At 33.9% G+C, this 27246-nt stretch overlaps 1 protein-coding gene across 1 annotated transcript in view; it reads left to right on the forward strand.

Annotated features, from left to right (window-relative positions):
- The window catches only part of LOC100546462 (cadherin-8-like), a 58545-nt gene extending 35970 nt beyond the window's left edge, over positions 1–22575 (forward strand). The window contains exons 5-7 of the mRNA XM_031555385.1: positions 2194–2447; positions 5990–6126; positions 22375–22575. Of these exons, the coding sequence (XP_031411245.1) occupies positions 2194–2447; positions 5990–6126; positions 22375–22541 (558 nt within the window). The 3' untranslated portion in view covers positions 22542–22575. The remainder of the gene's footprint in view (positions 1–2193; positions 2448–5989; positions 6127–22374) is intronic.
- Positions 22576–27246: the final 4671 nt, after the last annotated feature.

Below are 27246 nucleotides of genomic sequence, written 5' to 3' on the forward strand. Positions count from 1 at the left end.
TAAAATGAGAACTGCCAAATTTGGGCCCATGGAAAAACTACATCTTTGTTTCCTTTTCTATGCTTACATGGTCTTAATGTATGTGTGGTGTGGTATTTACATGTACAGAACCAAAGGGGCATCCAATTATGTACATAAATAATGTGGGATACAGCAAATCTAGACCACAATGTGGCTAATAAGGTCAATGATATAGAAATTGCAGAATTGATTTTTATTATTTTCTGTTGAAGGTGAGCAGAGCAGATACTCATGCTGTGTTCTAAGGAAGGATTTGAGTATAACTCATAATGCTGGTATGAAGAGTTATAAATATGTAGCATAAAGCACAGTAAATGATTCCTTGTTTAAAATAAATAAAAACAAGTGAAAAAGAAAACATGACATCCCAATACAAAAGAGGAATCCAATGAGTACTGCTAATGAATATTCAAGTTTTATCTCTGATTAAAGAGGTCAGACAGAATAGCTGTCAGAAGTTAATGTTTTCTGTTTCTCAGTGAGGCGGTTAGCACCCTAGAAAAATAATAATATGGTGTATATCTAAATTTAGATCTGTTTTCCTAAAGAGTAAATGATGATATACATCCCTGATCTTCCTTATTGTGATTTATTGTATGTTGTGGTTTCCTTTCTAAACTAAGGCAATTAGCCTTTTGCCCCAGTTCCCTTGACTTCATTCCATAATACGTCTCTAAGATAATATTGTTTCAGATATTCATTTTGACGGCAATTATCATTTTGGTTCTACAGTAGTAGGTGATGTACGTAGGGTATTGTTCACCAATAGAATTTCTCCAGCACAAATTTGTGGGTTTTAGACAATTCAGAGTAAATTTTCAATATGGTAGTCTGATTAAGAATGGCTACATGTATTGAGATGCTGTCATTTCTAAAAAGCATGTGAAATGCAATTGAAGAAATGATACAGGAGCTATGATTGGCAAATTGTGAATATTCTGATTTATAAATCACAATTCGTAAGTATTAAAGCTTGCTAATTTAAGACCTACTAACGAAGCATGGTTTTCTCATGTTTACTAGAGTTTGTGTGAAAGAGCAAATCCCATTAGACCTTGATTCATACCTGAAAAAAAAAAAAATCAACAGAATTCAAAAGTACACATATTTAATGCTTTGAAAGAAAGAGATTTGCTATTCCTGTTTGTGTTCTTGCTGGTATTTGCATTGCAGATTCAGAGTTTCTATGTCTTTTTCTCTCTATCCCTGGGACATTGTAATGCAAATCTTAATATCTTTCCAGTGCTTGGCAATTTGCATCTTTGAAACTTGAATCATTGTGAGACACAAGAGAATTATACAGTGAATATACTGGTGTGCTTCAAGATACAAACTTGTATCTCATATAATGAAAAATTCTATAATTCAGAACTGTTGCAGATTTGCTTTTTATTTGGTATTTCATTTCTTTAAATCCACCTTGTTTTCATCTTCTGTGTTTTAATATGTGGCTGTAAAATAGTAAAAAGAGTGTTCACATGGCAGATATATTGGTAGAATAAAGTAATCAGTTTTGGGTTTCTACCTCTGAAAAAAAATATAAGGTGTAGAAATTGGAATTGCTACAGTTGGAAGAAATTCCTGAGAGATGTCTACCTCATTTACCCTTTTAAACAGAAATATAGAGTTATCTGAAGTGTAATAATATTGAAGTACAGTCTTATATGATTAGCTCTAAGTTTTTCCTTCTAATGCCTCTCATGTCCAACAAATTATAACTGCTAGATATTTGCCTTTCTCATGTAGTTCTGGAAATAATTAAATATTTATTCCTCATGGCAGTAATATCTTGTATACAGTATTTTCTTATCTCCAACTAACAAAGCACTGATTAAATGAATGATTATTATGCAAGTCACATCATCACCAACAAATTCGCTCTATTTATCTGGTATGTAATTGTAGTGGTATAATTCATGAAAGAGAGTATTGTGATAAGTTTATAGTGAAAAGCAAGAAAACAGTCTTGTTTTCTTTGAGGCTGGTTAATAAACGTGTATCAATATATGCCTAGAAAATTTGCTGTTTGGATTTCTGGGAGTGAGAAGTGGTTGCATAAAAACTCACTGAATGTGCTTAAATGCACATAACTTTCATCCATCAGCATTATATTAATTTGCTCTTTCTCTGTGGCCATTAGTAAAAGACATTTATCTTTGTCATTCTTAACAGCCCCTGGACTTTGAGACCAAAAAATCCTATACTCTGAAGGTAGAAGCAGCCAACATTCATATTGATCCTCGCTTCATCAGTGGAGGACCTTTCAAGGATACAGCAACAGTAAAAATTGTAGTAGAGGATGCTGATGAGCCTCCAGTCTTTTCATCACCTACATACCTATTGGAAGTGCATGAAAATGCTGCTATTAACTCTGTGATTGGTCAGGTGACAGCCCATGACCCTGATGTGTCTTCCAGTCCTATAAGGTAGTGCTGCTCTAAAGTTCTCATAGAAAAAACTGCTGGCAGAGTACTAAGTATATTTTTCTATACACTATATGTATGATGCTGTTCTCCATCTGTTTTCATTCTATAAAATGCTTGTATAGGATTTCATTGCCTTATGAATTTAGACTTATCAGTTTGTATCATTTTCAAAATCACAACAATATTCCTTTCTACACAAATAATCTTATCAAACAGAAGGAAAGCTAGGAAATTAAAAAATAAGGGATGAGAGGTCTGGTAGGTTGGATTTTCAATGTATTTATTTTAAATAATCTGCTAGTTTCTACACTAACAATACTGAGTTTGTTCCATGCAGCTGTAAGACTGTAAAATCATATTCAGTATTCGTTTGACTAAACTCTTCCCTGGATTTGTTAGAGGAAATCAGAATTTATGATGCCCGTATGACTTTTGCACTTTCATTTTGTATTATTTCCCTTTTTATCTAATTTGAACAAAATCTATTGTTCCAGTTTCATTAGATCTGTCTTTTATCTTGTTTCCATGATAACACATCTTACCCTCTCGTTTTGTTAAACAGTGATGTGACTGTTACCGAACCATATTTTATTTCCTATGCATAGTACTGCTAAAAGCATTACGAAAACAAACAGCATAGCGTCATATTTACAGTAAAAGTAAATTTGGGGGAAAAAAGGTGTACTAATGTGGTTAATAATTGGTTAGTAGTCTTAGTCCAGCATATGCATTTCAGAAGCATGTGTTGTCATATGCTCCAGGCTCACCTCTTACCGCATATAGACTACATGCATCTCTCTTTGGAAAGGCACACAGTGAATTCAGCTGAGCTACTTGTAGAGCTTTGCTGTAGTTCAGCAAGGGTGGTAAATTCTGGCTTATTTTGTAATAAGGCTTGAAAGATTATCATCTATTAGCATACAAATCTATTGATGCCAGTAGTATTTATTTCATGTTTTTGTTGTTATTTTATAACCATGGTCTTTTTATCTGCAGTAAATTATCTTGGATAAAGCTTGATCCAAGTGCATAGCAAAAAGCATGAGCAATAATCGTTCCTCCTATACTGTCTCTGCCCTCCTATAAATCACTGCCTTTCAGTGTCTTTCTCTGTGGAGAGATAAGCTTCACAGTGGTAGGTTTTCCCCATTCATATTGGAAGAGATTTCATCTTCGGCGGTAGTGGATCATTTTCGTAATTCACAGCAGTCCTTAAAAACCTAGATTCGATATTTTCTGCCTCCCTAACAGCGCAGCCGTTTATCTGTCACTAAGTAGCATGTCCTGTCTGCCTGTCATTAACAGTGGTGATTAAACACTGACAGTGTAGCAGTCTTCTGATTTGAATCTCAGTAGGTGCAGCAAAAATAGTTTCTGCTCTTATTTACATTTGTGCAAATAAAGAATAGACCAAACTAAGTCATAACAGCAGTATTAGTAGTGCAGAAGGACTAAGAATCACTTTAAGTCTTCCATTAAACCACTTTGGAATTGTTCCTATAATTGCCATACCAGATCCATAAACTAACTAAAACTTCTCAATAACTTGTGCTGATTTTATGGCAATTTGAAAACAGATATTATATCCCAAGATATTCTTCTCTCATTTTTAGAGACATGTACATTTTATGTTTAGCTTATGGATCTGATAATACGCTTCCATTAAAAAGAGTTATAATACAATTAGCATGAAAAGGAAACTGCAAATGTATTATTAGTTTTCCCACGTTTATGACTTGGCAGATTTTTTATTTTGTTTTAATTTATTTTATTTTGTACCAAATATTTATCAAATTGAAATCAGGAGAGGGTTTTACCTCTTCGTGGTCTTGTAAACCTGAGTAACTGATGTTACAAAAGTTTATTTTCGAGTGCTGTTTTTGCACTGTGAATACATACTGTTGGGATGAGATGAAGTGCAATATAACAAACTCACAGATGTTATGCTCGCACATCTGTAACTTCAGAAAATGTACTGCAAGGAAGACTGTGAATGAAAGTTTCTTGGAGAAAAAATTGTGTCTTATCTTAATGGAATTTACGTCAAGCCCAGGTCAACTAAACAGCATATAAGCATTTCATATTTTATTTCATTTATGGAATTAAGAATTTCATAAAAGTTTGTTACCAGAGCTGTGATAGTCATTTCTGCAGCCTTACATAAACTGCAAGAACTAAAAGATTAGGCTTAAGTGATGACATCTTAAAAATAATTATCTCAATTGCTGTCTTTGTCTAATTTTCTTGAATGAAATTTTAGACCTGTAAGTTTAAACATATAATTCTGTAAGATTTTTTTTTGTACTAACTTTACTAGAATCACAGTTTTCACTTGTAATACTTACCTAGGAACTAAGGAGACATTAAAGTAAAGTTAAGATACGTCTTCAAGTATGATTGCCTAAGGTTAGGCACCTGCAGCTTTATTCCTCCACAGAAGTGACCTCATTTTCAGAACTGCTGAGGATAGTACAGTTTGTATTAAACTGTTGAGTACTGAATGTGTGAAGTTCATTAGAAAATCAGTTTACTTGAATGTCTAAATATGTGTGTGCCTAGCTTTAGGCACACACACTTCAAATTAGACTTCATATTTTTTATCATACTTTTGTATGAAACACCTCATTTTTATGAGTAAAATTTGTTCTTCTGATAGTTTAAACAGAAAACTTCAGTGTGCAGCAAATCACTCTTCCTAGTTAAATGAGTTTTCATTCTTAAGTCCTATCACATCTTACCAGTGTGGTTATGCTAGCCTTGCTAATAAACACAATCTTTAAACATTTAAACTATAACTTTGAACTAATTTTTGAAAGTGAGTTATATTTAACCAAACACATTGCACAAACATCTAAATGCTACATTCTTTGGCTCTGTTTCGGCTGCATAGTTTACCTAGAAATTTACATTTGCAAACTCTGACTATCTGTCAGAGGAAATTTGTTTTCTTAAAAATCAGTGATGTCAATCTATAAAACAATCACTTCTTCAGCATTTGAAGTGTTCTACAGGTAGAGCAGTGATTCACTGACTGACTTCTGCCCATGGAGCCACTTGATTTGTAACCAAATAATTAGTTTGGTGAATAGTTCATGCATCATTAATCTGAAATTTATTATTAAAGTAATATTTTTCATCCTTTTTAAAAATAACCATGACGTCCACCATTTTTGTGTGCTTAATGCATTACAGTTGAAATTATCAGCAGTTACTGTGAAATGTCATAGAAACTGTCTAATAAATATGATGGATTATGTAATTAACTCTTGATCAGCACTGTCTTTCAAAGATGTTACCTAGTGAACCTGAGGGCATTTTATGACCTTCATACTGGTTCCATACGGCTAATCACTCCTTGGGCAATAATTAATAATTTTTTTAGTCTGAGTTTGTCATATTGTCTTATAAATTATTATTCTATTGAGCTTTTCAATCCATTTGGCTATAAAACTGCAGATCTCAGGGGGGCTCCATAAAATGCATTGTGATTGTATGGATTCATTAACTTCATTAAGTAGATTACAGGGATGTGTATTTTGCAGGTTTTCCATTGATCGTCATACTGACCTTGAGAGGCAGTTCAACATTAATGCAGAAGATGGAAAAATAACTTTGGCAACACCACTCGACAGAGAAACAAATATGTGGCACAATATAACGATTGTAGCTACTGAAACTAGTAAGTATTTGTATATACTGGAGTTTGGTTGGTTTTATTTGCCATTACTTCTAATAGTTTGTGCAGTGGAAACAATATATAACAGTAAAAAGTGAAACACTGAATTTTCAAGTACAACTTTTTTTTTTTAATAAGAAAACTTAATTTCTGCTGAAGATCCATTTCTTTTAGCTCTTCAAAACTGTGTTTGTTTCAGTGAATAAAGTATGTAGAGTTTGAAGAGATACATGATGACATTTGTAGAGGTTTTATAGGGTAAATGAAGAAAAAAACATCACAGTGAGTTATTATAAGACAGAAGAAATAAAGCTTTGCTACTGTGGAAGTAGAGCATAGATTCAACCCAGAGGTTCTTTATACTGAAAAATATTTTGTTTCAATACAATAAATGATTAAGTACATGGGTAATGGTGAATGAAAATAGCTCTCTTTGATGCCTATGAATAAATTACACAGCTGTAGACAAGAACACACGTTATTGAGACTGATCAGTATTCCCAAGCCAAGTCATGAGGCAGGAGAGTTACCCTGCCTAGGAATATGGGTCCTAGATTTGTAATCAAGAAGAGTTCTTGATTAATTTGTGCTGTTGGCAGGATTTGATAAGCCATCGTAATTTATTATTAATATTAGCTCTATATTTTATACTATAAATTTTGCAGTCATAATGCAGCAAAAAACAGATTCTGGAAGTAGGTCTGTCATCTGTCTGAAACATAAACTAAGAAAATATTCCTGCTAAAGTATCTATTCAGCAATCAGTATATATATGCATAATTCCCATATGAACATGCACACTGGACACATTGTTGTAAGAACAGTTGTCTTTAGAGCTTGATGAACTGTGCTGCTAATTCTTGCATATAGAAAACAAAATGATTTTGATGCTTTCTTTTCACCCAGAGTATCTTTTTTGAGTATATAGTGTTATGATCCAAATCTTTTAGTGCTCAATATCATAGTGCTGTACCTATGAACGTATGAATGAATGGGAGAATAAAAGGTGTTTACTTGGCCCATACTGGATGATTACTTTTTCCATACTTCTCAATGGTACTTGCTTTTAGATACAAACATGTTAGGAATCTGTGAGGGAAAACTGAAATGCACGTATATATGAGATATGTCTGAATATGAAATAAGCTCTCCATTTATAACCTCTGTAAACTGTGTTCTACCTTAATAATCTAGCATTTCATTGCTAATAGTGCCATAATACCAACAATGCCCCAATAATTATTTTAAATCTTATGGGTAAACACTATCTTGATAAATTTGTGACAATACTGGCAGGAAAGCCAAGGCAAGACAGTTAATTAAATTGCATAAAGAAAGAAAGCAAGCTCCAGTTTTCTTAAACTGGCGGTTTAACAATTCCCATGTTGACATCAAGCCACTTAATAATTCAGCTAGTTTTGAAGGAGTAAGGTATAAAAATCTCCATGTCAGTTTTCCCAAGACTTAAGCAATATCAGATTGTAGGATTTACCAATAGCATCAAGAGAAGAATTATTAGTCTGCAATTCAAATCTTTTGAGACATCAAAAGATGTAAAGTGAAGTAACTTTACATTTTATTTTCTTCCGAAAGTCCGAAAAGGAAAAAACAAAAAGAATAATTTTTCAAGAAACTAATCCAATTCATTTCTTTGACCTCCTATATATGCATGTACTAAAACAAAGTTAACAGAATTCCACTTTTCTAAGTCAGATCAGAATGAAGTCTGCGTTCTTCAGATTAAAAAAATGTAATTGTATTTAAGAATTATTATTGTATTCAAGAAATAAGCCTTATCATTAAACTTTGTTGGAGCCTCAACCTATCAGTGTTGTAAAATTGCTTCTTTTCAGACTGGCTATGAAAATAATAATGCCAATCCAGTGCTAAGCTTTTGAGTTCCTGCTCATGACTGAGTTGATTGAGTTGGGTTTTTATTGTTGTTTTGGCTTTGTTTTTACATTCCTAATATGATTATCTGACATTTACATAATACAAGGGCTGAATTTCATAGACTGCTATGTCTGCTTCTTTAAGAGACAATACTATAAACTCCTGATCCGAAACTAAATGTGTTCATAGAATTGTAAAGCAGGGTAAAATGGTCATTTTCACATTTTTTTACAACACAGTAATAAGCACTTCTCTGTTATAAAATAGCAGAAATCTGTTAAAGGCAGACACAGGCAGCAAATGAAAATACAAACAGTGTCATCTCTATGCTTTTACTGAGAGTAATATTAATGTACTGCTTATCTCTCCCATAAAAATAAATATATCTCTATCATTCATACAGGAGCATTTTCTCTTCCTAACCAGGCTGCTTTCCAGGTTCAGTTCAGGGCTCATCTCTATTCATACAGGCAATGATTGGACCATTTCATTGCCATCACAACTGCTTACCAATCATAAGTAGTGATATTTTTTTTTTTCATCATGATTGCCATCACGGTGGGAATACATCCTGATTTATCAACAGTTCCATAGATAGATACCAAGTATTGCCAAAACTTAAATCACTTTTTTGGAACTTTGTGCTGGTACATTGCCTGCACCTACATTTGTGCCTTAAGTAGAAGAAAGATTTTTGAAGTTTTCTGCTGTCAGCTTTACAGTTATTCTTTTGTATCAACCCTCAACCACTGTCCCGAATTGGAATCTTGTGGATGAGATTGGTCTGGGTGGACTGAGATTATTTCTGCATTTTCACTTAGCTTGAGGATGGAGAGGTTAAGATTTAGATAATTTTAAATGTTACTTGATTTTAATCTTTCTGAGTGCCCAAAAGGTAATCTAAACCTTCCTCGTCTAGCAAAACTAGAAGCAGAAACTAGGAGCAGAAAGTATGAGCTAATTGGGACTTTTTAATGTAAGTATTTAGCAGGCAAAAAAGTGATTTAGTTTATTTTCATTTACAAGAAGAACATTTCCTATTCACAGGCAAACATCTTTCTAGCTCTAATTCAAATATATTTGTGCTATTGGTATCACATATAGTATTACCTTCATATTCTGAGACCTGTGCAAAGTGGTAGATTTTGGGGGATGGCATTTCCCTGCTTGCAATTTCCCATCATTGGAAGACACCTTCTAGCCTCTGTGAAGTGGTTTCTAGTTACTTTTATTGTATAGAACCATAGAATATTTGAGTTTGAAGGAACCTTTAAATGTCATCTAGTTCAACTCCCCTGCAATAAACAGGGACACCTACAGCTCCGTCAGGTGCTCGGAGCCCCATCCAGCCTGACCTTGTGTGTCTGCAGGGATAGGGCATCTATCATCTCTCTGTGCAACCTTTGCCAGTGCCTCATTACCCTCATAATAAAAAATCTTTTCCTTATAACGAGTCTAAAACTCCCCTGTTTTAGTTTGAACCCATTTCCCTTTGTCCTATCACAACAGTCACTGCTAAAGAGTCTATCGCCCTACTTTCTTATAGCCCTCGCTTATATAATGAAAGGCCGTTATCAGGTCTCCCAAGAGCTTTCTCTTCTCCATGCTGAATAGCCTCAGCTCTTTCAGTCTGCCTTGTAGAGGTGTGCCATCCCTTGGATCATTTTTTGTGGTCTTCCTCTGGATGCGCTCCAGCAGATCCATGTGTCTCCTGAGGACAACACATCTGGACACAGTACTCCCGGTGAGGTCTCACCAGCTCAAAGCAGAGGGCAGGAGCACCTTCCTTGACCTACTGGCCATACTTTTTTTGTGCACTTGACCCCACTGATGATATCATTGATGATGATATTAAAGGGCCATAGTACTCACCCCTGAGGGGCACCACTCGTCACTGATCTCCATATTTAATGTAAGTTAATGCTTACATTCTTCATTATATATTTAAATTAATATTATCTTCTTTTAGTTTGAATTTTTTCCTCTCTGGCCATGTAGTGACGCCATTATATGGATGAATTATATCACAGAATTGGTAAGAAAAGAGAATGTTAAAAGAACCTTGACCTCTTTGAAAAATCACTCTGAAATACAACTTAGAATTCACTGAAGAAATCCACAGATTAATGCTTATTGCAAGAGAGATATCCAAAATTATTAAACCTTTGAATTGATTCTTAAATTTTCTTTCTACATTGGCATGCAGCCAAGTTTACTCTGCTGAATGAGTCTACAGTGTGAGTATCTAGGAGATCACAGCAGATTTGAAACAGGCTCATTGGCAAAATGACTCTTCCTTGGAACATACCTTTTGATCTGTGGATATGAGAGGTGAACTTGGTTTTCTGACACTGATTGGATTTTAAATACTGAATTAATGAGATTTTTTGTTGTTGTTATGTGGTTAGGACTTATATGACTGAAGGCTGAGGAGCTTAAAGTTGTTTGCCACAGTTGTGAGGTTTTCTCATCTGGATGCTTGAGGGAGCGATGAATGGATATAGCCTTGCTTTGTAAGTCAGGGCTGAATCTGCTTCTCTTATGTTTGGGCCCTCTGGAGCTAAGTCCCGAACAGAGAACAAATCTATGGGCATACAAATGTATTCTCTGAGAGTCTGAATTGCAGTGCAGTAAGTATGAATGATTTACTTACAGACATTTCTTTCGTTGTCTTTTTTTTAAAATGTATGTATGTCCACAAGGGCATATCACATTTTTATTATTTGTACTTTTTTAAATTGAATTTCTGACATTCAGGAAAGTCTAGAAAAGTGAGAATCCATATAGTCATATGTAAGCCTATTCATCTGAACACATAAATACAGTTTTTAGTTTGTATAAGGTACAATTATAGCTGTAACTACTGTTCACATTGACATGCTTGTGTTGCTTGCATTAACTAGTTGGCAATTTTGCTGGGCAGCGAAGCGGAGCAGAGTTCAAGCTGAGCTAACCTCCTCAGTATTCTCTCAGGTTCTCATATAGGTTTTGCAGTACTTATGGAGTTATGTGTTGTCAATGGTTCTCAGCTACTAAAGGAAAATCAAATAGACATGATTTATTTATTAGAACATTTTTGCTACAGTTTGCACAGATTCTGAATGGAGTTCATTCAGATCATTCAAGCTATCAAATTGTCATACACGCACAAAGCATATAGTAATTATACTCTGTCAACTTTATGCCTCCATCTCCATGGATTCCCATTTCCATTAACAACTACATTGAGGATATTTCCTCAGTGTCCTCACTGTGTTACTCATTAATAGTAAGGAATACCCTATACTTCAGTGATTTCTAGTTAATAGATATATCAAGAGCAACAGTAAGTGGAGAAGTAATGTAGTTTGAAACTAAAACCAAGACTTATCCCTGAAGAGCTAACTTAGGCAAGAGAGATGTGTATTAGTAACATAATACAACTGCATTAATATTCCTCCAACTCAAAGATGAATATCCTGATATTTGCATTTTCATCCCTCTTAAACTATATCTGAGATCTGCTTGATACGGGATTCTATTTAATTCTTTTTTTTTTTTAATATGCTAGAATGCATCCTGTTTACCTAAAGTTCTCTTTTAAAAGTGAAGTAGTCCTTTTCTCAAGCATGTGTGTACTACGCAGTGGAAATTTATTGAATAATATCACAGATTTAACTAGAAGAATCTTCTAAACATATTTCAGTTTGTAGCCTGTGAGATTTGTGAAAAGCACACCAACAAGTGACAGAAATCATAGCTCACAAACTCTACAGAGAACTAAATGATGATACCTTTAAATTTCCCAAGCTTTCTGGTGTAGCACTGAGTGGACTGTTTGAGACTGGTGTTTTCTTCCCAACCTTCTGACCATGTGCAGTACTGGATTTCTTCAATTGCATTCAGACCAAATCTCTGTAACAGTTTATGAGATACACCACTGTGAGCATATTCAAGCATAGACAAGTTCTTTTATAATTAGTATAGACTCCAGCCTTTTCAGATATAGCAGGAGATAGAGGGATGAAATGTGCATCCATTTGAGCTGTTTCATCAGGTTACACAAAGGCTCTTCCAGAATGTCTCTTTTCTCACACATGCACAGACATGAGCAAATCAGTCACCAGGGCAATTCCAAGCCTAATGCAGAACTGCATTGGAGAAGATATTTGTTAGCCTAAAGCAATCCTTTTAGCCAAGTTGTTAATCTATGAATGAGGGTTTTTAATTGAATTTCTGTTTTCCTTACACTCCAGACAATGTAGTCGTGGAGCTATTATTTTGATGTTGATTGACTGCTTATATCAAGCGACCCTTGTTATTCAGCTATGCTTGCCAAACAAAACTCATGCCACTGGCTTGTTATGTCCATCTCCCTCCACCAAAATGTTTGGCAAAGAATCAGAGCTGCCCCAACTAGTGGAAATTCCGGTGAATTATTAATCGAATCAGAGGATGAAAATAAAGACAAAATCTTGAAATGGAAATGGTGATTTGACCATATAAAATATTTTCCAAGCATGGAAAATAGGAATCTCAAGGACAAAGCTGTGGGTTGTATTTGACAAAGGTAATTACCCATATACCAACTGCATTCTTTTGAAATGAAGAAGTATGAGGCAATTTTATCACGTAATGGGAAAGGGCATAAAGCCAAGAAGACTTTTTATGGTTTACCAAGAATATAAATGCAATAATTGAGTCATCGCCCAGCACATGCTCTAATAAAGTTATCTACATTTTATATTACCTTAAAAAATACAAAGGCAATAATTAAAAAGGAAAAGAGACATAATTACTCTTTAGAATAAGCCTTCAGCTATGATGTATTTAAATGCCATGAAAACCTTTGCTCATGCTTTCATTTATTTTATTTAGCCTTTTATTGTAAAAATGACTATAGGCATTCTTTGCAATAATTCCAACATTTTAAAGGGTTACTTTGGTGTATTATATAATTGCTTCTAATTTAGAGCTGAATAAATTTCAGTAAGTTTAAAAAAATAAGGAAATAAGCCATTGTGGAGGTATAAACAGGTGAATGGTGACTTGGACTGAATGCCAGCCACCAGATCAGGCTTCCTAGGGTCCCACCTAGCCCAGCTTTGATATCCTCCAGGGATGGGTCATCCACAACTTCTCTGGGCAGCCTCTGCCACAGCCTCACCAAACTCTGAGTAAGAATATTAACCGTTTTCACTTCACTTTTTTTTTTTTTTTCTTGACTTACTGGAACTCAAACAAGATAATGCATCATCTTTGCACTGACAGAGTCCAGCATGGTTGTTTTTATTCATTGGCGTATATACAGGACTACGCAGAGCTCCATAGGTTCCATAGCGGGTTGCAGAGAATTAGTCAGTGGAGGGATGGCATGATGTGTAAAATAGTTTGCTGGTCTTAGCTATTGAAGTGCATTAAGACATGCAGCAGGTTTTCCCATCAGTGTTTTTCATAGCTCATGAATGGCAATAGATAGGATCCACATGGATAATAGTATGGGAGTGGCTGTATTATGAAGGAATATGAATAGGAAAGGAGGGCACTAATGAAACAATCTGTATATAAAGTAGACTCATTAGTTTAGGATATAGAATTAAAATTCAGGTATGAGGAACAAAATAAAAGATTGTAACCTCTGATTTCAGAGAAAAGAACTGCAAATAAAGCATCTGAGTAATTAAATGGACGAAAAATTGAAGAGGTGGTGAATATAAGAAGGATAGAGAGATCTGCATCAAGAGTCTAGCTTCTTTCATTTTTGTTTTCAGGTCTAGATATCTTAGTTCTAGCAAGTATTATTCCTCTTAAAAAGCATGTGCAGTATTCTTCTAGTTTGATAAGAACTGATTTATTACTTCTAAGCATAATGTGACTATCATCTATTTTTTTTTCCCTGTAAGACTGAAGTATGAGAGTAAGTCAGAGTAGAGGTTTTTGAGTAGACTTGCTTTAGTCAATCTTCTTTAAGAACTTTTTTTCTTTTTTTTTTTTCCTAGAATAAAGAGTCAGGGAAGCATGATTTGAGTTCCTAGTGAAGTTGCTGAATGGCAATGATGGTGTCAGGCTGAAAAACAGGATTTGTAAAGATACATACTGATATGTTATATGTGAGATCTTTTTGTCATTGATGTGCAAGTAAAAATTGTTTAATTCTGAACCTGATTTAATATCAGCACATCTAGCAAAGTTTTATCCATGAAGGAAATATAAAGTCAATGAATAGCACGGCTAAGAAATAAATATGAGCTCTGAAAATGATGAAATTTAAATACTTCTGTAATAAAGACATGTTTGATAAAAACTTTTATTAAAGCATTTTGATGTTTTGTCTAACAGTAAGAAAGAGAGGGATTTAATTTAAACTATTAATTATCATGCTTTAATCATGAAATCATTTAAAATAAAAATCCCCAAATATTCCAAACGTTCTCAATCACTCTGCTTATTGTTGTTATTATTGCTGCTAGTCATTATAAAATTTCAAAGCTAATTATAATTGACAATAAGACCTTGCATATCTGAGTCAATATTTTATAACATTTTAATATGCATGATGCATTAGCATATTAACAATGTAATTGCTCTAAAGTGTGGGCCAGATTCCTGACTCTTCTATGCTAGCACAACTCTCTTGATTAACTTGGAATCAAGCAAATCATGCCACTGTACATTTGTTTCATCTTAAACTTTTCTTCAGTTTGCTTCCAGCCTGTTTGGCCGTTTGTTTTTTGAGACTGATCCTATTCAGTTACAAAGTAGTACCATATTTTCTGGACATCTCAATGTGATATTTAGAAATGAAAACTTACAACTTCCTAGCAACAATTTACGCATTACACTGCCTCAGAAGTTCTGAAATCTTAATTAGTTTCTGGTGTAGTGATCTATAAGAAGCAAAGATCTAGCAGCATTTCCATTGTGTTGTTGCTATTGGCAGTTTATGTAATACAGGTAGCAGAAAGATGTGGTTTCCTGTTGTCTGCCTCTCTGTCCTTACTGGTAGATGGTGAATGAAGAAAAACAACTTTTCAGAAGCCTATAGTGGGCTCTGCCTTCTGTTACAATTATAGGACTGTAAAATTGTCCTACTAAGTTGCAAATGCATCCAGAGATCACAGTTGTGGTTAGTTTTGCTGTTGCTTATTCTTGAAGTGACTTATAATGTTAAATAAACTTGATTTTTCTTTTATTTACATTGCTTTGGAAGAAACAAAAAAACAAATGTAACTTCAAACATTTCTAGCTTGCCTCTCTTTATGGCTTGCAAGTCCACTGTTAATAGTTGTTAAGCCTTAGACCATACTTTTAATTTCTGTACTCCTTAACAGTTCACCACTTACAGATGTAACACAGTTAATTTACTGAAAGTGGCATAATTGCAATCTACAGCCTGACTTGCATTCTCAACAGAAAAAATAATTTTCAACAAATGCAATACTCTATCAGAAATACAGGTTGTTTTCTGCCAACATTTGTTTCAGTGTGGTTTCTGGATAGATGTGTGGGTGGAAGGATGTTAGCAGTGTACTTTTTTTTTTTTTTCTTAAGGATTTATTTAGGATCTGTGAATAAAACAGCATTGTTTTCATTGTCATATACCTGATGTGACTGTAGCAGCTTCAAATACAACCTGCTCAAGCAGCTATACTAATAATTTATTTTGAATTATGTATTTGTTTACTCATATTGATGTGTCACATATATCTTGATTATGTGTCACTGTGAGTATAAAGCTCACTGTGGTCAAAATTAGATATGCAGAAGTACAGTCTCTAAGGACATACTGCTTGCAAGCAGAGCTTCTGACAAGAGACGAGTACCCGTAATTGCTACTCAAATATTGAAAAGGTGCTACCGTTCCTGATTAGGATGCCCCTTCTAAATCTCTTTTCAAGCCTTACCCCTCTTTATTCCCCTAATTTTAATAACTGCCCTTCTCTCCTAGTGCTTCTCTAGTGCAGTCTAATCACTTGTTATGCAGTATGTAGATTACATGTAATGAGGACTCATGTTACCTAGTACATCTACTATTTACTTAGTCTACTTCATTACAAAGTCTGAGAAAAAATAGAGGTGATTTTTCACTGGATTTTTTGAAACACAAATATGGTGATTTAAGGGAGATCACCATTCAGTGTGATTTATAATAACCTGAAATTTGAATTTCTGGGTTGTTGGATATGCTGGAGAGTTGTTCCCTCCAGCTCTTAGGTGAATACAATTTAGTTTTGTATGAGTTGTTTACTTCAGCTCCTTTAAGGACGAAATTGTAGCTCAACATGACCTCTTTTCTCTGACACACTGCAGCAGTGCAAACTTTCCTCTCTTAACTTGCATGGCTAAATTTAAACAAAGTGATGTTTTTTGCTTTCCTTTTATAGCTAGGGTTCTGCTAGAAGAGACCCTCTTCACAGCTGTAAACTACATTTGAGTGTAGTTTTGCTGTTCTAAGCTAGTTTTCCCTTCTCAAGGCTTTTTGATCTATCTCTGTGCATTCAAAGAATACAATATCATTCATACACACCAACCAAAATATAGTACTTCTACAAAAAATTATGAACATTTCCCAGTTTTGCAAATGGATCTTTCAATTTACTGAGGATCAGAGGTAATTATGGAGTAACTAAGGCTGCTGAATAACTGCACAGCTTATTGGTATGAAAAGTAACAAAGAGGTTGCATTTGAATATCAAATTATAGCCTACCTTCAGTTATGCAAAATGGGAGCTAACCGATTCCATCAATACATATTGTGTCTATATGAAAATAATATACGAATATTTTAAAAAGCATTTTTGATACAGAGGATACAGTTTCATAAATTTTTGAAATTAACAAAGTACCCAGTTGAGGTCCTGGTTTTAATTTAAATTGTATTTAAGTTTTAAATCTTATATTATTTAAAATGTAGGAAATAGGTAATGTTATGGAATGTAAGGAAATGTAATTAAACATAAGGAGTGGATTAAGATTCCAGAATAGAAGAGAGCTGATTAACCTCAGCAGACGTGAAATCAGACCTTGAAGTGAAAGGGAAAAACAAATACAAATGCAGTCAGTTTGAGTTATTTGGCTACTAAAGAGCAAGCAGAGAACTCTGCGCTGGATTAGGTGAATGTCACAAATAAGAAAATGATCTGTTTGTCTTTTTGCAGACGTTTCATTTTTCTGCAAATTCATGGTAACTGCTTCAAATTTTCTATTTGTTATGGGCTATATTAAATAATTTTTGTCTTACATGAAAAAAAAAAAAAAGCCCACAGAAAATGAAAGTGAAGACTTTGTCTGAGCAAGGCCTGAATAATATGAATTTCTATAAGTAACATTTTCTGTCATGGCTTTTGCATCTATCACAGAAATTTTACTCTGTTTTTGTGTTAGCAGCAAGCCTAAAGAGTAATATGGCCTTTTATCCCAAATAATACATCTACGTATTGATTAAAGTAGGTAGGTGGCCTAACTTAGTCAGTCTTTACAGATGGAGTTATTGAGCTCTGGAAACCTTTTAACTGTATATTCAGCGTTGAAATCATTTACTTGAAAATGTGCTCTGTCCTGTTTCCCCTTCTCCTTGTCCTTTCCAGAATATGCAGTCAAAATACACTTCTCACATGTTAGCTGGGTGGCCACTGTGTGTGGCCATCCTTGTTGTGAGAACATGCATTTTCTGACTATTTTTCATGGCATAGAGGTAGAAAAGTGAACAGAAACGAAGGAGATAGAGGTGTTGAGCAAGTCCTTGGTGAAACTTGCAACAATTTATAAGTGCTGAAATAGAAGCAGAATTTAATGTAGCTTTGCTCTTGATTTATTCTTTTTTTGTTTTGGAGACCATAAGAAATAAATTGATGGATCAATCGAAAGGCGGCGAAACTTTTGAACGCCATTGTTATTTTTCTTCCAAAGAATGACTTATGGAACAAATCTGATAAATATGTTTCACATCTTTTTCTTTCTCCCTCCCTCCTACACACTTGTACATACAGAGATTCACCACAATCTGTACTCATCTAGTATGTCCCAGTGTGCTGAAATAAATATAAACTGAGGATTAATTTTGAAGAAGAGCTTGTTTCTTGTCTCAGCTTCTTATAGAGAAGCCATTCTACTATGCACTGATATGTTCTATGCTTATATGGATATTCAACAACTCTCAGTATTTTCTTGTTCCTTAAGAATTTAAGAATTTTTTGAGAGGTTTGCAATCTTCATGGAGACCCATTTGTTTGTTTGTTTTATGCTTTGGTGGTTACATTTTATCCTAATTGAGAAATAACTTATGGTCTGTTCTTTTTAAAAGAAATGATGCCAATTACTGTTGTTTTTTCCTGACGATTTCAGAGTCTGTTTCAGGCAGTCAATCTCTTTTGAATCAGATCATTACGCAACACTTCAGACAAATGAGCACAGCTTTTACTGCAGTATGTGATTTCTACAGTTAAACATCAACACAAATAAAATTTCTGTTTTACAGTATCATCTCTGCTTCTTAGGATACTTGAAGTTAGACTTGCCAGTTTTGTATGGCAAAAGAATTGTATAAGCTGCAGTATTACAGAGATAAAGGATTGCACAAAGAAAGCAACAACTTATAAAGGGAAGATAAATTTGTCCTGCATTTAGATTGCCTTACTAATGTCATTGGATAAAATTTTGATAAAAGCTTGGGGAACAGAACAGTTAAAATACAACTTAATAAGTTTGAAGTATGAGAGATATAAAGCAAGTGCTGTTGTTTTTATTAAGTCAGTGATTCAGATTTTGTTTTGATTTCTCTGTGAGAACTGGGACTTCTAATTTAAAATATTATTAGAGTAGAAATTTCACTGAATCAGAGAAGCATGAAATAACCATTTCCAAGCCATATGATGATGATAATACTAATAAAATATGTGTTATTCTGCAAGAATCTACTTCTATACAGATACTTAATTTTACTTAAAATGCAAGGCAGTTTATGACTTTTTAAAGAGAACCTTGATGTGATTTTGGGTGCTTTAATTAAATGAGGGAAAAGTGGATCAAACTGGATTTCTTTTTGTTAAATAAATGATAAACTTACATTATTTTGGCAGACAATAATTCTGTTTCTTAATGAGCACTGCTTTTTAAGACCAGTGACTATTAAATATAGATATGCTTAATATTTTTAGATGTTTCACCACAATGTTCTTAACTTTCAAACCAAGCATTTGCTTCTCAGGTGACAGTCCCAATGATGCACTTGTTTTGCAAGACCAAAGGTAGTTCTCTAAGTTGTGCATCACCATAAATACAGCTGATGAAATCTTTACAAATTCAGTTAGTTTGTTAAGAGATAATGTCTCTATCTTTATTCTCTTTGCAACTTCAGTAACCAGGCTTACAATCTACCTGAAAAGTGAATGATTTAGTCTAATTCTGATGACTTTGTGGATCAATGGAAAAACAAACAAACAAACAAGATATTAAATTTTAAAAAATAAGTGAAATTTAATTTTGTCATTATTTTAGAATATAACTGACTTTGAGCACTGAATACTGATCAGTGTGAAGACAAGCTATATACTATGGCAAGGATCTAGCATTCTCTTTCTTCATTCACTGCTGGGAATATGTAGGTGTATGCTTTACATAACAGGTTTCCAACCTTTTTGCTTGCCTGGGCCACAACAAGTGAAGGGGAATTGTCTTCAGCTGCAGCATAATGGATACATATTTTATTTCTGTATATTTTTTATTAAAACATAAAGAAAAGAGAGCCGCAAAACCATAAAACTAGAGGGATATTTGACCTTGTTTTTGTGAAACTAATGCATCAGTCTGCTTCAGTGGAATTGGTTGAAATTCTCAAAGTGTTTTACTGCTTCGAACTTTGCAGTCATTTTAAGTTTGAAAACAGGCAGTTGAAAACATTTCGTCTTGTCAGTGTTTGGTCATTACTTGCCATAATACGTATACTTGGGGTGATTTTTGATTTACTGTGATTCTTATTAAATTATTAGTTACTTTTCATTTAGCATGAAGTGAATAATTATTGAAAATGTTACAGTGACAAAATAATGTGATGTATTCAGTGTGGTGGGCAGTACAAGCAGTAGATAAGATTTCCCTCTCTTTCTCAGCAATAAACTTCATCATAGTCACCAGAACCCTAATAGGTAGTGGATATCCCCTTGTTCAGACATTTCCAAACCCGTTGGGTCTCACTTGTGTTTAGTAAATTAATTTTTTAAATGAATTCTCATCAAGTTTCTAATTATAATATATCTTTAAATTTAATGTTTGTATTTCTGATGAAAGACAAACATTTTGGGGGCAGTCATAAGAGACATGAATAATTTCTTTAGAAGCTTATCTAATTAATTACATTTCTCTGTAATGTCTTTAAAATTTGAAATGCCATCATTTCTTTAATTTAGATAAAAGCAAATCTTTAGTGTTTAAATATGACACTAGTGCTTAGAATTCTGATAAGCTAGAGATTTCATAGTCTGTATTTTTATCAAGATTTGATAAAGTGTTTTATATTTTAAGTTTCTTGATTTGCATATTAGCGTTTATTTGATGGCATATACGCTCACTTCACCTGTTAATAAAGAAAATCATATCATGTGAAACTGACATAAGTATTACTCTTACAGTATTTTGATAGGGATTTCTTTTTCTTCTGTGACACATCTCTTTCTAAATTAAAACTTGTGAGTCCTATGACTAGAAAGCATTTAAAATTTGATGCCTTGTAATCTTCCATATCCTACATGGGTAGAATTTGTGTATTTCCATCTATCTAGAAAATATATAGACCTTGCTTGTAGCACTAGTACATTTGTGATAGTGTGATTTTATTCTTTTGAAATAGGGAATTTTATATTATTTAAAATTAATGTTATTAGAGATATTGAAATTTACACAAACTTAGATTTATGAGTGAAGCCTCAAAATAATGTCTTGTTTTAACATACAAGGAAAAAAAGGACGCAAGAGGTAGGATATGCTTAGGTTACAGTACAGTTAACTTAAATCAAAACCACAAAAAGTACACAATGTATTCTGTGGTTCTTCCTTTAGTCACCTCTACAAATGTTAGAGCTGCTACAAGTCACATCACACCTCCAGCCCACTGGCATAGCCTAGCTACTTCTATTTTTTAACAATTATTTTTACAGTTCTATTGAGTATAAATCAATAGCAACTTTTGCCCCCCAAAATTAATGCTGTCTTCTCCTAAGCTATTTCTGCACTGCCAGAGACTAGAACCCAAATGGATTGCTAAGTTGTCACTACTGTACATACAGCCTGACTTAATGCAGGAGCGGCAACAATTCAGGCAAAAGCATATAGTTAAATAACAAGTCCAACCTACAGTTTAATTTGCAATATGCAATTATTAGAATTGCAGTATGCAATTATTAGAACTGCAAGATATTGCGTTTGTAAAATAATATTCACTAAGAGATGGATTTTGAAACTAGGATTGGATTACTTGTAAATGTATGCATGTCCTATAGAACATTTCTTGAGTCTTCAGATCAGCTGATCACCTACGTTTAAAAGGAATTTGTGTATTTGTTTTTTGAAGAAAAATCATAAAATCTAAAATATTTATTAATAATCCCTTAGAATGATTATATTGAACTGGAGGAAAGATACTAGAATGTGACTGTGAAATTTATTCAAAGTGGAATGTGAACTGTTGCTTTAGCTTTTCTTTCCTTACAGCTTAATAAGATTATTCTACTCTGCAATGAAAAAAAAACTCTTTACGCAAAATAGCTTTACACTACAAATTATGAGACTTTACTTTGGTGAAGAAAGAAGTTCATAGGTCATTTTCTTGGATAGCTGGAGATGAATCAAAACACTCCACTTATCCAAAGTACAATCTAGTTTTACCTATGTCAATCTGCAGTTTCTTTCTCGCTGTGTGTTTTCACATTAATAGTATTTATAATGGAGAAATAATAGATGTGCAGTCAGAACAACTAATAGAGTAAAGCGTTCTGTGCTCTGTGAAAGATAAACAAAGAAATAAATCTATGTTGTTTACAGCCTTTCCTTTTTCCATGTATAATGGACTTTATCAATAAAACAATACAAACTGCATCAAAGAAAAATCTTACCAATTTAGTCCAAGAAAGGTCTTCATGGAGATAATCTCCAACAAATACTGTTTGCAGTAGGGATGTATTTATTCTTTTCAGCCACAAGATACTGGCCATTCTTCTTTATCTCATGCTCCAACTACAAGTCACATCATTACAGATCAGTCACATCATTACAGATAAGACAACTCAATTAAGGAAGGACAGAAAGAATATGGTTTCTAGTTAAGAATTTATATATAAAACCCAAATAAAATATACTTACCTTTTATGCTATGATTTCTTTTCTTAGGGAACCACAGTCAAGTGTCCCGGGTGCCTGTTACTATCAAAGTTCTTGATGTAAATGACAACGCTCCTGAGTTTGCATCAGAGCATGAAGCCTTTTTATGTGAGAATGGGAAGCCTGGACAAGTAAATATCTCCATGTTTTTTATGTTGTATAATTTAGAGTGTTAGAGTGGGGTGCAGTTTCTCCCTGTCATTTTATCTTTAATCTAAAAATATGTGCCTATTTGTTCATGGTAACTGTTAACATTCCTTTAAGATATATCTATAATCATATTCCCTGCTACATCGCTTTGTATATGAACATATATGTTTTTTAAGGTAAAGGTTGGTATCTTGAGACAATATCCAGAAAAAATGCTGAGTGTCTGTAAGCTTCCCCTGTTTCCAGTATTTTTGATGGAGCTCATCACTTCATAAGTTCATGTAGTTTAATAGCTAAAAGTGTAATCCAGCCTGAATCTCAGGGAATGAACTAGATTGCTGCTTGTCCCATATATAATTTAGGAGTAATGCTTAAAACAATCAAACCATTTTCCCTTGCCTATATCTTAGTTATAATCACTGTCTATCTAAGTCTTACTCACTTTTCTAAGATAATTGGGAAGAAAAAAGAAATCAGGAAAGCCAAACAGAGTTTGATGGAAAGTCAAGTGATTTGTAACTGAGTTTAAAGTATCTAAAAAGGGACAGAGTTTTGGAGAACTTGAGTTTGAGATTTTCCTTATATCTCAGAGGAGAAAAAGAAAACTGATTTAGCAGGTTATTTGCTTCATAATTTGATGAAATTAGAGTGCTAGCAGAGAAATGTATACAGCACCCTACAAGGGAAATATGCCTAGCTAGACTTCAAAAGTGAGGTTTAACCTGTGTAGCCTTTTTCAAAGGAAATCAAGCAGATTTCTTAAAAGGCATTTATTTTGTAGACAAGTGTACAGATTTAGGGAAGAATATATCATATGCCAAATAAACTGCAAGATAAAAATTCAAGAAAATGTTTAGACTTTTAGAAAGTAAAGCAGCATAATAAAGATTTAACTTTTGTCCATCTTGAGAAACACAGCATGTTACAGCAATTCACTGTTTTGAAACTTTCTAATTTATTTCTGGCTTGTGACATTTTATTTAAATAAACAGCAGCTGACAGCATGACACTAGACTTGTTAATCCAACTATTCCTGTGTCTCATGTGGGTGTTAGGCATTGAATTCACTATTTTCCAAAGTAGGTTACCTGACAATAGAGTTAGAAATGATTTTCTTTTACTAGTACTAAATGACAACTCTATTGTAGTATATGACAATCTACCTCTACCAAGGCTGGATTGCTACTGTTGATTTAACTTTCTAGCACTCTTATTTGTTTAATAAAAAGGTGTCAAACATGTGTCACTCAAGAAATAAGAATTCTTTCTACCCACTGAAAAGATTGGAATGTGCCCTTATGGGCAGACATTTCTCAGGAAACACTTATGTTACTGTTGGTACTGAAGTTCCTCTAGCTCAGAGTGGGTTTCTGTTTAGCTCAGGTGGATTTCAGAGGCTGAATAGTTCTGTTTTGTATGCTATCCTAAATTGTTCTGAGTATACTTTAATTTTTTAATCCAGAACTGGGTAAGCTTTCTTCAATTCAGAAAGATGAGCTGCATATTGTATTCTGAATATATTTATCAGCCTTCAGATGGCTTAAAGAACTTGAAAAACCTTCCCAACACTTTCACTTTGTAATAAAACCAAATTTTTATTTGAAAATAAAAGATGATTGGGAGTAACCTCATAAAAGTGGCTTTTGTTTAAGCACTTTTGGACAACTTGTGTAAGCTGTATGTTCAATTTACCATCACCTCTTATGCTCTCATTCTGATGGCAGATGTCTGTTGAGCATGAATTCTTGTGTGAACTTTATAGGTGGTTTTTCAGTATTTGGCTGAGCATGGATGAGGTGACACCAATTCTGCAATGTAATGTTTTAAACAAATGAAGTTATAAGAACATTAAGTATGCACCAGTCCAAAGTAATCAAGGTTAGATTCTGAATTTGTCATTTAAAATTTATTTGCTCCTGTAAAGGGTTTAGTATCTGCACTACTGGATTAGTTTTTCTTCTGCTTAGTGTTTTATATTCAAATTCTCTCTATATTCATATAGGAATAAATCCTGTTAATCAGTCAAGATGTAGAATTCCAAAAATGAAGTATGTCTCAGCTACAAAATGTGAGAAGGAATACCGTTTCATACAGGAGCAAAAGCCTAATTTGGATAGTTCTCCAAAGTTTAAACTGAAATATTACAGGTAGAGGAAGGGCACAATCAAGTTTTCGTATTTCAATATATTTACATTTATGAAATTAATATAAGTTTAAATCGTATTTGAATCAACATAAAGGAATTATATCCGAACCTTTTATGGAACCCTATTTGCAGCCCCTACATGTGTTGACTGAACCATCCAGTTCAGTTTCTTAAGTGTTCTGTTTTGGGTTCCGGTATAATTGCAACTGGCAAGTGCAGCTGCCTGTGATGTGACAGAATGTATTAAAAACTGTTGACGTATAATGTTACCAGATGTGTATGCTTTGTTTTATCCTACCTGTAACTGTGGTAGAGCCAGTAGGAGATGATGAAGAGCAAAGTGGAAGTGGGGGGGAGGAGATGTGTTCTTCTGTTCTCATGTGCTCCTTGCAAATTTTTGCACACAAAGGAAAGTTGTCATAAGTGTTTTCTGTCGGCCTTAGGAAAAAAGACTTAAACATAATGTTACAGTACTTCCAATTTAGCAATAAAGCAGCTCATAATTCTCCATTTGTTACTTTTTTCACACAAGTCACTAACTAAAGCCAGAACATTCATGGTTTTGCTCGTTCCTCGCTCACTGTTCTCAGGTCCACAATAAACTGCCGTTTCCTCAAAACTAAGGTGCAAGAATTTCAAGCACTTCAATTGCATAGGCAGTAATGTACCAGGGTGTAAACTTATGTGTAAACTAGAGCAGTATAAAACAGAATAGAATGCTCTCTCAGCCTCTGTCAATTTTATTTAGTTCTTCTAATCTGTTTTGTTAGATTGGCTTTTTCTAATGTTAGACATCTTCAGATAGATCATTGTAGATCCTTGCAGAGAGTTGGCTCTAGGTGCAAAGTAAAGTAAAAATGCTATCATGAATCTACAGCTCATAGTATTATGGACCTGTAAAGTAATTAAGAAATAATCATGTACAATACTGTCAGTTCAGAAGTGTTTTCAGAGTTGGAGGAACAATGTACTAATTATTAGGAAATATTCTAGGTCAGTCTGCTGAGTTGCATCACAAGGAAGGACTTTTAAACAGTACCATGTATACTAGTCGCACGTAGGTATTTATAATGCATTGATAACACTGGTGATAACTTTGTTTTTCTATTTATCCTTCTACATCATTCATTATCATTATGCAGGTAATCTTTTTATAGGTATTATTTCACAGTGGCTTTGTAAAAGTACAACACAAATTTGCAGACTATAATGCTGAGTTGTCCTAGGGGATCATTTAACTATTAATTTCAATCCTGAGTTGCTTGTTGAGCAAAATATGCTCATTTACTGTTTTCCCAGTAAGTATATGTACAGAATCAAATATATACATGAATTTTTAATACAACATCAAAGTTGAAATTTTATATGGGATAATTTCAGAAATTTCAAGATTGAACAGCTAAAGAGATAGAAACTTGCAGTCCAGTGCTTAGAGATAAGCAATGCAAAAATCTGTTCTCATTTGGTTATTATTATTGATCATTTTTGTCACATAGAACAAACATTTGTTCTGTCCACTACTAAATGGAGAAAAAAAAAAGTAATCTTAGTAAAAAGTAAGGCAGAACAGCCCAGGAAATTTCTCTACCATGTTATGAACAAGTCAAGAGTTGGAGTATTACTTAAATACTATTTCATTAAATGATTACACAGCAGTGACCAGTAAATCATGCTCATGAGCATACTAGAATGTAGTCATGAGTAGCACTGGACTTTACTCATGTCAATGGAGTTATGCTTTTCCTTTTTATTTTTCTTTTTTTGAAACCCTCGTGTTAATGCAAGCACGCAAAGAAATAAGGTTGCTATGGGAACACTAACTCTTAATTCTTTTATGTGTGCATGTAACCCAACAACTGTAGTATTTCACTAAGCTTGTCTTTTGCACATGATGTTTTGTGCATTTTTAGAGAACAAATGATTTGGTAAACAGTGAGGGGAACTTTTGGAAAGATTGAGGTATATCTGGTTTTCCTGTAACAATATACACAGATATATACATATATATACATATTCAGATTCTATTTCTTGAAAATTTCCAGTCAGAATAATGCAAGAAAGAATTAACACTCATGTAAACAGTGAAGATTAAATTGCAAAACCATTGGAAAAACTGTGCCTATTAAGTGCAATTCACTGTGCCATTTTCCTTTTTCCTTTATGCTGCCATATACTAGCAGTGTTTGAGAACTTGAACAATTCTAAAACATATATGTCTAAAAACTACTTGTTTGAAATTTCATTCCAAATTGTACTTACCTAGGATGCAGAATTTGTGGTACTTAGTCCCAACCTGGAGACAGACACACATAGCTATTTCAGTACCATATGTGTCTGCAAGGAGCAAGCATGTTCCACACCTGTAAATGGAATGTCTGCATACAGTTTTTCAGCCAGTTACATTTTATCACGCTCTAGGTGAAATCCTAGGTCTGTAGGATTCATTATGCAGTTATTAAATTGGAGACCTGCTTCTTTAACCAAAAGCTTGATTATTTTTTTTTTTTTCCCCAGTATCTTCTAATACATGCATTTGAAATCACGACAATCAAAGGTTCAAACTTGGCAGATAGAGTTAACAAAAA

Source organism: Meleagris gallopavo, chromosome 13, assembly GCF_000146605.3.
Source record: "Meleagris gallopavo isolate NT-WF06-2002-E0010 breed Aviagen turkey brand Nicholas breeding stock chromosome 13, Turkey_5.1, whole genome shotgun sequence".
NCBI classification, from domain to species: domain Eukaryota; kingdom Metazoa; phylum Chordata; class Aves; order Galliformes; family Phasianidae; genus Meleagris; species Meleagris gallopavo.